The sequence below is a fragment of the Rattus rattus genome, chromosome 1 (assembly GCF_011064425.1).
Source record: "Rattus rattus isolate New Zealand chromosome 1, Rrattus_CSIRO_v1, whole genome shotgun sequence".
Lineage (NCBI taxonomy): Eukaryota > Metazoa > Chordata > Mammalia > Rodentia > Muridae > Rattus > Rattus rattus.
In genome coordinates this window covers 110287152-110300016 of record NC_046154.1, presented here as the reverse complement: position 1 = coordinate 110300016, position 12865 = coordinate 110287152, and the positions used below count along the sequence as shown (strand labels likewise).

Genomic DNA, 12865 nt, shown 5'->3' with positions numbered 1-12865 from the left:
AATAAGAGCCCTGTCTCAAAGGAGTTAGAAGGTTCTGAGCACTCAAGATTGTCCTGCATCTTTCCTGTACACTTAGTTTATTTAAAAATGTCATTCCAGACAGTGGTGGTACACACTTTAATCCGAGCACTTGGGAGGCAGAGCCAAGCAGATCTCTGAGTTTGAGGCCACTGTAGTCTACAGAGAGAGTTACAGAATAACTAGGGCTCTACAGGAAAACCCTGCCTCGAAAAACACCAAAAAAATCAACCTTAGTAACTGAATATATGTGAGCCCTTGTGCTTCCTGAGAACATATAGATAAGCCACTACATACATGTCTCTTGAGCTAAGTATTTGTAGAGGGAATTTGTGATGTTTTTTCCTACACTGTTTTATATGATTGCCACTAACCAGAGAGAGTAAGATAGATGAACATAAAATCTCGGCAGTTGAGTAACTTGTAAACTCCAGTGTTTTATTTGCCCTAGCCACAGTTGAGCCCCTCCTGTGACTGTTTGACCTTTGCAGAAACTGCATTTGAATAGCACAGCTTTCCTTAACAACGCTCTCCTTCTGCAGAGTCAGTGCGGAGTCATGTGGAAGCCAGTGCCACTGCTCTTAGGAAATTTTATGCAGCTTCTCTCTCAGCTGGAGTCAGTAATGTCTTGAAAATACTACAAACAAATATAACAGGTATTTACCTGCTTTTGATTTCTTCTCTGAAAACTTCAGGGGAGAAGTTCATAGCTCCCACTGTCATCACAGCTTTCAAAAGATGTAATATGGGTGCATGAAAACTAGTCTTCAAAACTTGTCACTGTTGGCCATCTGAATGGAGTACAAAGACTACTCGGCTCTGTTAGAGATGGCTGATAAGAAAAGAGAAAAATTAAGATTTTTAATTCTCTGTCACTTCTAATTTGAAGGTTCTTTTGTTTACTGATGATTAGAAGAGTTTCCAGCATCAAATATTTCACTTGAAGGGAAAGTAGACAGATCATGTACTTGAGAAAATACAAAGCCTTAATGATAAAAGTTAACCTTCGGGTTTCTTCTTTTGATAATTGTTTAATTCATTTCAAAGCTGGGATCACATGTTCACTCTGACAGGAAATAGTGAAAATACTCAACTAAGGCTTGCTAAGCCAGGCATGTTAATTACATAATTCTTTTCTTTTACTTTAAACTAGATGACTTTGTGATCCCCTGGGACCCTCGGTGGAATATGCAAGCTTTGGACATCATTAGAAATTCACTAGACTTTGATCCACAATCAGACCAGGCCGAACAGCTCTTTGAGCTCTTAGAATCGGTTGCAAACAAGTAGGTGGCTCTAGACATGTTCTCCATGGGCCTTTTCTGCTATATGTCAAATACAGGCTACATGGGCTTTAATTTTATGAAACAAACATTCCGTGTTAGACATCGTCGTATTCACTCAGCATTAGTGTTGGGCAGTTGTGTTTCTGCCAATGGGTCCTAGTACCCTCCCATTATCTGCCCATCCTCTCACGTGTGTCTGCTTCAGTTTTCATCCTCAGATATGGCAGGCAGATGGACGTGACTCCTGCAACTTAAGTAAACACACTTGTAAATAGTCTAATACATTTTTCCTCATTTTTTAATTTCATTTTTCTTTTTCCTAGGCAACATTTTGGTTCTTTTCTTTTTAACCAATAATTGGTCATTAGTGTGTAATATTTTTTAAATAAATGTATAATTGAAATACAGTATTATTACCTGAAAGTAGGCTAATAACATGATTTTGATGAATTCTCATCAGATGAGTCCATGAGTATGAATGTGTCCCAGTACTCTAGGGACCATCCTGCTTTCTCTCACTACTGCAGTGACAGCTGCCATGCAGAGCTCAGGTTACTGTTGGCTTACGGCACAACAGTAGAGTGAGATCCAGTCATCTTCCTAATGCCAGTGTTTCCCAGCCACATGTACTCTTGGCACACTTCCTCTCCAGGCCAGAATTTGTAGAGACAGAACAAAAATGGGTTAGATGTAGGGATTGGTGTTCCCGGGTTCCAAGTATTTCTTTCCTGTGGTTATGGCTCAGGGAGAGAATATTTACCTAGTGTGCTCACTGCCTGAGTTTGGTTGCAATATTACATGTGCCGTGCCGACCCCACCCCCAAAAACCAACTTTGTTAATTCAAAAAAGGTTCTGTTACAGTAAGAAACTGTGTTTTGGATCTCATTGTAGGACAATTATTTACCTTGACCGGGAAAAGAGGATTTTCACCGAAGCAAATTTGTTATCTGTTGGTAGTAAAAAGTTAAGAAGCAATGCTTTGAGGATGTCTTTTGAATTTCACAAAGGTAAAAAACATTTTCCCTTTTGTAGTCTGCTTATCTGTTGCAGGTGTTAGGAGACATATTCAGCCATTGCTGCTTTTAGATTCCCTTTGATTTGTTGACCTGATATGAAATATACTCAATGTTGTTTTACTGAACACTCTGCCAGGTGCTCAGCTAAATGCTATTTCTGTATCCTCTCAGTAACCCTCGAAAGCTAAGTCGATTCTCATATATTAGGAACATAGAAGTTCAAGATCACATATTTAGCAAGTTACAGAACTAGCAGTTCAAAAGCAGGTTGCTTGGCTCAGAAAATACCTGTTCAGAAGTATGTGGCTGTATGGGAGCCAGCAATCTCTATTCCTTACATATTGTAAACCAAAGACTTATGCCATTTAGGAACAAAATCAAAACTATATGAAAGAATTAATGTTTTTAAAGCTAGTTTTTGTCAGTGTAACACAAACTAGAGTCATTTGAAAGGAAACCTAAATTAAGAAAATACCCCTCAGAGCTCCCAGGGACTAAACCACCACCCAAAGAGTACACATGGACAGACCCATGGCTCCAACTGCATATGTAGCAGAGGGTGGCCTTGGTGGGCACCAATGGGAAGAGAAGCCCTTGGTCCTGCCATGGCTCAATGCCCCAGTGTAGGGGAATGTCAGGGCAGGGAAATGGGAAGGGGTGGGTGAGTGGGGAACACCCTTATAGAAGCAGGTGGAAGGAGGGGGGATGGGATAGGGGTTTATGGACTGGAAACTGGGAAAGGGGATACCATTTGAAGTATAAATTTAAAAAATCCAATAAAAAAAAAAAGAAAAGAAAGAAAATGCCCACCAGAAGATCCCAAGGACAAGCCCATGGGGCGGTTTCTAGATTGAATGTGAACTGAGCATTGTAAGCCAAATAAATGTTCCTTTCAGGTCTGGTATTTTATCTCAGCAGTAGATACCCTAAGATACAATCCAAATTCATGTGCTCTAGTTCAATGTTTCCTGTTTGGTTAAATTTTATTTATTTATTTATTTATTTATTTGGAGCTGGGGACTGAACCCAGGGCCTTTCACTTACTAGGCAAGCACTCTACCACTGAGCTAAATCTCCAGCCCCCTTTTTTAATTTTTTTATTGGATAGTTTATTTACATGTCAACTGTTATCCCCTTTCCCAGTTTCCCATCCTCAACCCACTATCCCATCCCCACCCCCTGCTTCTGTGAGGGTGCTCCCCCATGCACCCACTTCTACATCACCACTGTAGCATTCCCTACACTAGGGCATCGAGCCTTCACAGGTTAATTTTTTTAATTATGTGCACATTTATACAAGCATAGGTTTTGCTTGCATACATGCATTCCTAATGCTCTTGGTGGTCAGGAGACACATCAGATCCCTTGAAAATGAGGTACAGCCAGTATCAACTGCCATGTGGCTTTAGGTCCTTCGAAAAGAACAGCAAGTGCTCCTAACTGCTGAACCATCTCTCCAGCCCCAGTTTTTTGTGTTTATATATAAATATAAGATATGTAACTTTGCTTTATAGCTTGCATTTTCCATTAGGACATTATTTACATCTGTAGGTATTACACCTTATCTGCAAAATTTTATAATACATACAAAATATACTTTTGAGTTTGAGCTTTCTAATAAACCTTTATATTAGAGATGACATTAAAATCTAGATTATAATTTATTTTGAAAATGTTTTAAAGATTAACACTAATGGAATGTAATTGTTTTGTGTCAACTCTAAGATCCAGAGACCTACCATAGCCCACCCCATGAAATTGTGGCCAATCTTGCTGCTTTCTTTGAGTTGATTGATGGCCTGATCCTGCTCTGGGTACAGTCTCCCCAAGGGATGGTTCCTGATGCCCATGTCAATAAGGTGAGGCAGTGCTTTGACCTTCGCTGTTTTTAGAGTACATTTCAACATGCATATGCTTGATAAAACCAATACAGCAATCAAGATAGTAAGATTTTCCTTGTGTCCTTTTGTGTTTCTTTCCTCTCTGTAATTACCCCTACCTGTAATTAATCATGTAGCCATTGAATGGAAATGCACATTATAGATCTCTGGTCTGATTAATTAGAGATGTGTCTTAGTTGCTGTTTTATTACTGTGACAGACAGGATGACCAAAGCATCTTTTAAACGATAGCATTTAACTGGGGCTTGCTTCAGTGTCAGAGGATTGGTCCATGACCATCATGGTGGAAAGCACACAGCAGGCAGCCGGGCATGGCAGTGTAGCAGGAGCTGAAAGTTTACATCTTAGCCATTAAGTAGGAAGCAGAAAGAGAGACACTGACTGGCTTAGGTTTTTGAAACCTCACAGCCCACCCCCAGTGACACTCTTCCTCCAACAAGGCTACACCTACTTCCTCCTAAATAGTCCCCCAACTGGAGACCAAACATTGAAATATATGTGCCTAAGGGACCATTCTCATTGGCACCAACACAGCTTACATGCACGTAGTTTCATGTATTAGTACTTTGTTCATTTTTATGGCTGAGTAATACTCTCTTCTAGAAATGTTCTACAGTTTATCCCTGTGTCTCTTAGTATGCATTTGGGGTTTACAATTATATTCTAACTTACCCAGTTTCTTTTATATATCTTTTTTTTTTTTTTGGTTCTTTTTTTCGGAGCTGGGGACTGAACCCAGGGCCTTGCGCTTCCTAGGCAAGCGCTCTACCACTGAACCACTGAGCTAAATCCCCAACCCCATATCATTTTAACATATGGGTTAAATAACATTTTAACTCCAGTTTATTTTTGTAAATCCAGGAAAACTTTTTTTTTTTTTTTAAGATTTATTCATTTATTATATATATGTACACTGTAGCTGTCTTCAGATACACCAGAAGAGGGCATCGGATCTCTTTACAGATGGTTGTGAGCCACCATGTGGTTGCTGGGAATTGAACTCAGGACCTCTGGAAGAGTAGTCGGAGCTCTTAACCTCTGAGCCATCTCTCCAGCCCCAGAAAACTTTAGACACAGAACCCCTTTCCCATAAAGGTTATCAAAAACCACAGAAAGGTTTTGTTTGTATGGCTGTGTTCTGTCAACATTAAGGATCTTTTAGGAACTGACATATAGAATATCAAATACAGTCTGTTAGCATGAATGCTATTTTAATAAAAGCCATTCTTCCTGATTGAAATTAACTGTAACTGCTATAACTAACAGCTTCAAAGACCAAGGCTGGTCCTCATGTCTGCTCCTGCCATTAGGCTTGTGAAGTGCAACTGGCTGACATAGCTCAGCATGTTAGAAAGGAAATGCTACTACTTAGAGCAGGATGTTCTGGTGGCTCGTCCTAACCCTGACAGCGCTTTGGATAGAACTGTGAAACACCTTTTTCTTTGTCTGCCTATAAATATTCCAGTTTAGCTTTATACTACTTACGCTAGGCGCTCTTGGGTTTTATTTTCAGGTCAAACTGGTAGTGAATTGTCTTTAGTTCTTAAATTAAGGTCTCACTTTGTAGCCCAAGCTGGCCTTGAACTCACAATCCTCCTGCTTTCCCAAGTGCTGAGATTACTGGTTTGTAGCACCATACCCAACATGTTACATGTCTTTTACATACAATGGTTACAATTTATTTTGTTTTAAGATCTTAGGTTCTATGCAGTGGCGGGACCGGTTTTGGGCTGTGGCTGATGCAGTCACAGTAGATGCTTCAGGTCTGGCTTTGCTTGCCCTCCACTGGCACTGGGTTTCAAAACATTTGATCCGTCAGATCCCCCAACTCCTGGTGAATCATGAAGACAAGTAAGACCCTATTTCAAAAAATAATGTTAAAAGATAAGAGGATTTTGAATTGAAAACCATTTCCTCTTTCTTTGGTGTACTTCTTCGGCTTTCCTAAATACATTAAAATATAAAAATGTAGAAGACTTCTCTTTAGTACTTAGCCTTCCCCCTCCCCTTTGTTTTGAAGATACTATAAAGAGGTGCAGATGGTCTCTGAGCAGATCCACAGTTGTCTGGGCAGCCCTGCAGGCAGCTTTCCTGGCGTAAAGAAGCTGCAGGCGTTCCTGGGACGACCATTCCCTTTTAAGGTACATCTAGAAACATGTCAGTTTCTCCTGAAAAGGTAGACCTGCCCTTGCTCCAAAGTTAACCCTTTATTTCATAAGAAAGTGCTGCCTTGTATTCTCTTGAGGCTGAGTAGAGCTTTATTACTTTTAAGTCCACCAAAGCAATTGGAGTATACAGACTATGTCTAGGCTACTGGAAAGAACTGCTCTTCAACTCTTGAGTGGGCTCTCTTTGGTTTTATTTTAGGACAAGCTGGTAGTGGACTGTTTTTCACAGCTGCAAGCCCTTAACAGAGCCCTTTCTATCGGGGAAAGGCTGCCTGTCTTTGGGGAGTGTGGGTGGCAAGAAGACATTAATCGCCTCCAAGTGGTGGCTTCTGAATGGAATTTGAAGAAAAGTCTCCTGCAGACCTGGGGTTTGATCCTCAGAGCCAACATTCTGGAAGATGTCAATTTAGGTAATATTTTCTGGTATTTGGTTTGCTGAATGACATCTTCCCTGTGAGCTCAAAAAGTGTGCTCAGTGGACTCAGCTTCACAAGTATCAGTCAGGTACAGCATTGGATGTGTAGAAGTTAATATGACTGGACTTGGGGAAACTCGGGTTGAACAGCCAGCTGATGACCTTGGGTTGATAACAGGTACAGCCTTGCTGTCAGATAGATGTTGGGAATCTAGACCTTGGACTTAGACTACATTGTTCTAATACGTGTCTTTCTGATTGGAATTAAAGATGAATTGAAGAATCTTGTGAACACTCAGTGTTCAGAATTAAAAACCAGAGGACTTTCACATGGCTTTCTGGAGAAAGCACATGAAGCTTCTTCCCCGTCGCAGCCAGACCTCAGCTCTCTGGCCCACCTCACCAGGCGTGTTCAGCTGTGGCCTGTGACTGAGTACCTGGCTGTGCTGTGGCAGTACAGAGTGACAGCTGGTTTTGTAACACAGGCTTGTCTGAGAAGGTAAACGCTTTTCCTGTTATTCTCTCCAGGGGGACAGATTCTCTTGTTGCATTGTCGTGTGGGTAACGTGTGCTGAGGAGTGGCTGAGGCACGGGGAGGTCATTACCGTTTAGAGAGACAAAGCTTTTCCTCTGGTTACTTTGACGTCCATAAGGTGTTTCCTGGGGCTGTAGGCTGTGTGTTCCACCTTCTTTCTTCAGGAGTTGTTGATGGGTCACACTCCATCCTCTCCCTGTTTACTTTTGGAATAGGTCAAGCACACATCAGCAGATGGATGAGGAGATAAGTCATTACATCACATTTTGTCTTAAGCATACACCAATCGCACCTCAAAAGCTTTGGAATCTTTGGTCTTTACTGCATATTCAGAAGGTAAAAAAGCAAAATCAAAAGGGAAATAAGCCTCCTTCTGTCTTTGTTGTCTGTCTTAGATTTCTGCTAGACATTGTTCTGACTTTCAGAGTTCCATATTGTGAACTTGGATTTTCGACTTCTGAAGTTAACAAAGGTTTTAAATAATGCTTCTCACAGAATTATCCATTTGGTTTCCAGTAAATGACATAAGAGTATTGACTGCTTAAAAATTCCCATTTGACTAACAAAAAAAATCACGTTTTCTTTGCTCCCATGTTTAATATGTATTATGGTAATATGTGGTTAATCTAATTCCATTAGAACAACCTTAAATTTTTTCCCTTTGGTCATGTTTTGTGTATTTCTTTTGCTGATTTTACAATTGTCTGAGTTATTTTACCTTCTGCACAAGCTTATAAAACATCTCATCTTAGTTTATAAAACTGTAAACACCCTACATAGTGTCACCAAAATAATTAAGGGGCGTTGAAAATAGGAAGCTTAGGATTGGTCCCTTTAAGCACTGTTGGGTATTGGTTGGTAGACTTGATAGCTTTGATGGAAACTTTTTCAAATATTCTTTTACCTAATTCTTGATCTCCAGTTGTCTGCTCAAGAAGTTTCTTGTTTGTGGTCTGAGTTATTTACCTCTACATTTGGGTCTTCCTGGAGCAGTCCAGTTACCACAAATCCAGAGTATTGGCTGACATGGAGCCCTCTGCCTAATGCACAGCCGCAGGAAATGCCCAGGTCCCGTTGGGACTCCACACTGAAGGTTTGTTGGCATTAAAATCATAGAAACAGCAGTTCTTTCTGTGTACCAGTGGCTTACATGGGTAATTGTGATACTTTGTTTTCTGGAGGAATATTAACTATACTGTCCAGATCATGACTCGTGTAATTCTGAGTTAAAGTTTTTTTTAAAAGATGTTTAGTTTTGCTGTATATGGTAGAGCATTCCTGCAATCTCAGCAGCACTCAGGGACCAAAACAAGAGAGCAGCACACTCAAAGCTGGCCTGCCTGTGCAACTAGTGTCATTTGACATCAAAGTCTTTAATTCACTCCTCATCATAAAATATTCAGGCTACAGGAAGTGTGTGTATATAATGCATCCTTGCCTTTACTTACATTTCTAAGAACTCCTTCTTTGTTCATAGTATGGCATGAAAATGTATCCAGTTTACCCTTCCTTTTATTTCAGCATTGTAGAGTTTATGTATTTTCTTTTTTAATTTTTTGGTTTCTGAAAACCTTGGCTGGCCTGGAGGTCACTGTACAGACTCTGCACTCTCTCTCTCCAGCCCTATTTACTTACTTTCTAGTTAGGAAATGTTGAATTTTCTTACTCCTATCTACCTTCTTATTTTAAATAGAAACACTGTGTTAATTCTGGGTAAATTAGTATTTGTCTGGGTATTATTGTAAGTAAGTTGTTAGAACTAGTATTTTAACCTTTAATCCGAAGGACCAGTACACACATAAAATTAAGATACATATGGTGTATTTATATTTGTTTAATAGATCTTAAAGCAGTGTCCTGCTTTTTACTTTTTTAAGAAAGCAAGGAATTAGTGATGACAGAAATCCTGAAGTCCTTGGTTAGTTTTAGTTTCTTTTCATTGCTATGAGGAAATACTCTTACAGAAACAAAACAAGAGAAGCAAACACTCTCTGAGCTCACAGAGTTCCCGGTGCCAGTCCACTGCGGCAGAGAGGTCATGGGACAAGAGTGCATGTGTGTGCGATCATGCTCAGCTTCTTCCCTCCATTGTGTACAGTGCAGGACCCCTGCCCATAGTCAGGATGGCTCATCAACACAGTAGGCGTAATTCCCACAGGCATGCCCAACGCTGTTCTCCCCGGTCATTCTAGACTCTGTTTAGTTGATAATTGCCATTGTATTTTCTTTGATAATGCTTTAAAAAAATTACATTTTTTTCAAGTGTCATTATTTACACCCTACCCACCATGGTGCTGGAAATCAAACTCAGGGCCTTATATGTGCTGAGTACCCCGAGTCACACCTCCAGCCCTTAGCTGATCATTTCATTCTCTGGATTTTAAGTCTTGTTTGTTTTCTTTTTAATTTTTTTAAAGATTTATTTATTTATTTTATTTATATGAGTACACTGTAGCTGTTTTCAGACACAACAGAAGAGGACATCAGATCCCATTACAGATGGTTGTGAGCCACCATGTGGTTGCTGGGAATTGAACTCAGGACCTAAGGAAGAGCAGTTGGTGCTCTTAACCACTGAGCCATCTCTCCAGCCCCTTTTTACTTTTTATTAAAAAAATTTCCCGGGGCTGGGGATTTAGCTCAGTGGTAGAGCGCTTACCTAGGAAGCTTAAGGCCCTGGGTTCGGTCCCCAGCTCCAAAAAAAAGAACTAAAAAAAAAAAAAAAAATTCCCCCCGATATTGTATATTCTCATCATGATTTCCTTTCTCTCACCTCCTACCTGGTCCTCCCACCCTTCAAACTCCATGCCTTTTTTCTCTTTTAAAAAGAAACAAACAGTGGGCTGGAGGAATGGCTCAGCAGATTAGAGTGTTGGTGGTTCTTCCAGGGGTCTGAATTCACTTCCCAGCAACCACATGGTAGCTCACAGTCATCTGTAGTGGGATCGAATGCCCTCTTCTGGTGTGTCTGAAGAAAGCAACAGCGTGCTCACATAAGTAAAATAAATAAGTCTTTTTTTTTTTTTTTTAAGATATTTCAAAAAGAAAAAGAACAAGCCAGAGTAAATCAATCAGGAAAAGAAACTAAAAGAAAGAAAAAGCATGAGAAATGCACACATAGGATGAGACTTCCATAGGAAGACAGCTGGACAATTTTGTGTTTATTTGTCTCCTGTCTCTTCTGTCTGCTTCTATCTCTGAGTTACATGGGTCTCTTGTTGCTCAGGGCCCTGGTAGCCTCTGCAGAGCTGTGTTCTCCAAGTGCTGCTTTGGCGTGCTTACAAACAGCAGCAGCGGAAGCTCCTGGGATGTGAGCGGCCTGCCCCTCCTGTCTTCCTCACATGTCACTCTGGGAGAGTGGGTTGAGAGAGCCCAACAGCTCCAGGACATCAGGTCATTGCTGTGGACCAACATGACTGTGCCTTCAGTAGCTGAATTCAGGTATTTCTCACCCTGGAACAGTCTTACTGCTGTGGTCTGCTTTCCATCGTTGTGTGACAAGAGCTCATTCAGAACTTAAGGCTCAGTCAGATACCTGATTCTCATGAGGAGGGTAGGTTTTGTTTTGTTTTGTTTTTAGTAAAGCAGCTTGCTTAACAATCTGTAACAGGCTTCTGTGAGTTTAATTCCTGTATTTTAAGAATATTTGAGGGCTAGAGAGGTGGTTCAGTGGTAAAGAGCACTGACTGCTCTACCAGAGGTCCTGAGTTCAAATTCCAGCAACCACATGGTATCTCACAACCATCAGTAATGGGATCCAATGCCTTCTTCTGGTGTGTCTGAAGACAGCTGCAATGTACTGATAAATAAAATAAATATAAACAATTTTTTTTTAAAAAAAAAAAAAGAATATTTGCGCCAACAGGTAATACAAAAAAAATCATGCAAGATTACATGTAAAGTTCACCTCAACAGCCTGTAGTTATTATCTCCTGAAAAGATAGTATGTATTCACAGGTTGTTTGATTCCCTGTGACTCTGTAAGTGCTGTGTCATGTCCCCACAGACGCACGGATTCTCGCCTCCAGGGGCTGGTCCTGTGCCGGTACCTGCTGGGCCTTACGGAGCTGCTTCCTGCACCCCAGCGGCAGGAGTACATGCAGAACTGTGAACATCTGCTGCTTGGGGACACTCAGGCCTTCCACCATGTGGACCAGACTCTGGCGAGTATAGGTGGTCAAGAGGTGCTTCCCAAAGAACTACTCTGTCTCCTGCTCACCTCCTTGCACTACTTTATTGGTGAAGGGGAGAGTAAGCAGAACCTTCGTGAAGCAGCCCGGCGTGGGAGGCTCTGGGTCAGCCTTGGCTTACTCCAGATTCAGACTTGGGTTCCTCAGACCCGCTTTGACCCTGCAGTGAAGAAGGCATATAAGCTCAAATATGCCCAAGAGGAGGTAAGAGGCAGGGCCAGAGGAGGCCCGAGCTCCTTCCCTTTGAGTTTGGTTATAGTTTACTCCTTTGTTCCCTGTAAGGCTATGTAGAGGTGAGCAGTCTCATGAGTCTTATTTGGGCCGGGGTGGGTTGGTTGGTTGGTTGGTTGATTTGTTTGAGACATAGTTTCTCTGTGTGTCCTGGAACTCACCTTGTAGACCAGGCTAGCCTTGAACTCAGAGATCAATTTGCCTCTGCCTCCTGAGTACTATATATTAAATGGGAGCACCATCACACCCAGCCTCTCATGAGTTTTATAAAGACTGCATTTTCCTCTAAGATTTCTGACTCAGTTTAGCAGGGAGAAAGTAGGCATTATGAGAGAAATAGTGGAATTGCGTCCCTAGACCTAGAGGATGTAATGTGGGGTTCTCTGCCTTGAATCCATAGCTGCTGTAGGATGAAAGCCTCACTACTGTCGGCAGACGCTTAGGAGCTCAGTAGCAGAGGAGAGTACTTTCTCTGGCTGACAACTCTGAACCGAGTGGTCCAAGTCTTGGGGTCGTTCAGATTCTATCCATCATGTGCATGTCATGGCTGTTACCACAGAAGACCTTTTATTCCTTTTTCCAATAGTTATGCCAGCTGCAGTGTGAGCTGAAGACCCGGAACCTGTTGTCCCACCTACAAACCGGAAGAGACCTGGAAGATGACATAATTACCAGCCACTCTCACCCACATATCAAGTAAAGCAGCAGAGTTTGTGTTGGGGGTAGGGTGGTACCGACACCTTGTTTTTAGAAAAGACAGTAGGGGGTTGACTGGTACTGTAATTATGTTAGTGTGATTGGTAGTGGTGTATATCTGAGAACTACATGACCAGTTATAGCCCAGATCCTTCATTGTGGTCAAGAAACATGTATAGTCAAAAAGAAGAAAAAGACACAGGAGGTTGGACTAAAGAGACGGTTCGGTGATTTTTGGTTTTTTTTAATGTGTACTGCCCTGGCAGAGGACCTGAGTCGGATTCACACCACTCCTATAAGGAGGCTCTTAGCAAGCTCTGACTGTAGCTCCAGGGTATCTTGATGCCTCAGGCACCGTCACTTTAGCCTGCATACCTACACATAGACACACAATTAAAAATAAAATAA

The 12865-nt window shown here is 41.4% G+C and overlaps 1 protein-coding gene across 1 annotated transcript in view; it reads left to right on the top strand.

Moving 5' to 3' along the window:
• Window positions 1-12865, top strand: part of Mdn1 (midasin AAA ATPase 1) — a 124039-nt gene that overhangs the window by 70897 nt on the left and 40277 nt on the right. Inside the window, exons 50-62 of the mRNA XM_032904871.1 lie at window positions 561-674; window positions 1172-1304; window positions 2197-2312; window positions 4047-4180; window positions 5916-6073; window positions 6243-6363; window positions 6590-6800; window positions 7076-7304; window positions 7556-7676; window positions 8263-8433; window positions 10567-10781; window positions 11347-11734; window positions 12348-12457. Coding sequence (XP_032760762.1) covers window positions 561-674; window positions 1172-1304; window positions 2197-2312; window positions 4047-4180; window positions 5916-6073; window positions 6243-6363; window positions 6590-6800; window positions 7076-7304; window positions 7556-7676; window positions 8263-8433; window positions 10567-10781; window positions 11347-11734; window positions 12348-12457 — 2221 coding nt within the window. The remainder of the gene's footprint in view (window positions 1-560; window positions 675-1171; window positions 1305-2196; window positions 2313-4046; window positions 4181-5915; window positions 6074-6242; window positions 6364-6589; window positions 6801-7075; window positions 7305-7555; window positions 7677-8262; window positions 8434-10566; window positions 10782-11346; window positions 11735-12347; window positions 12458-12865) is intronic.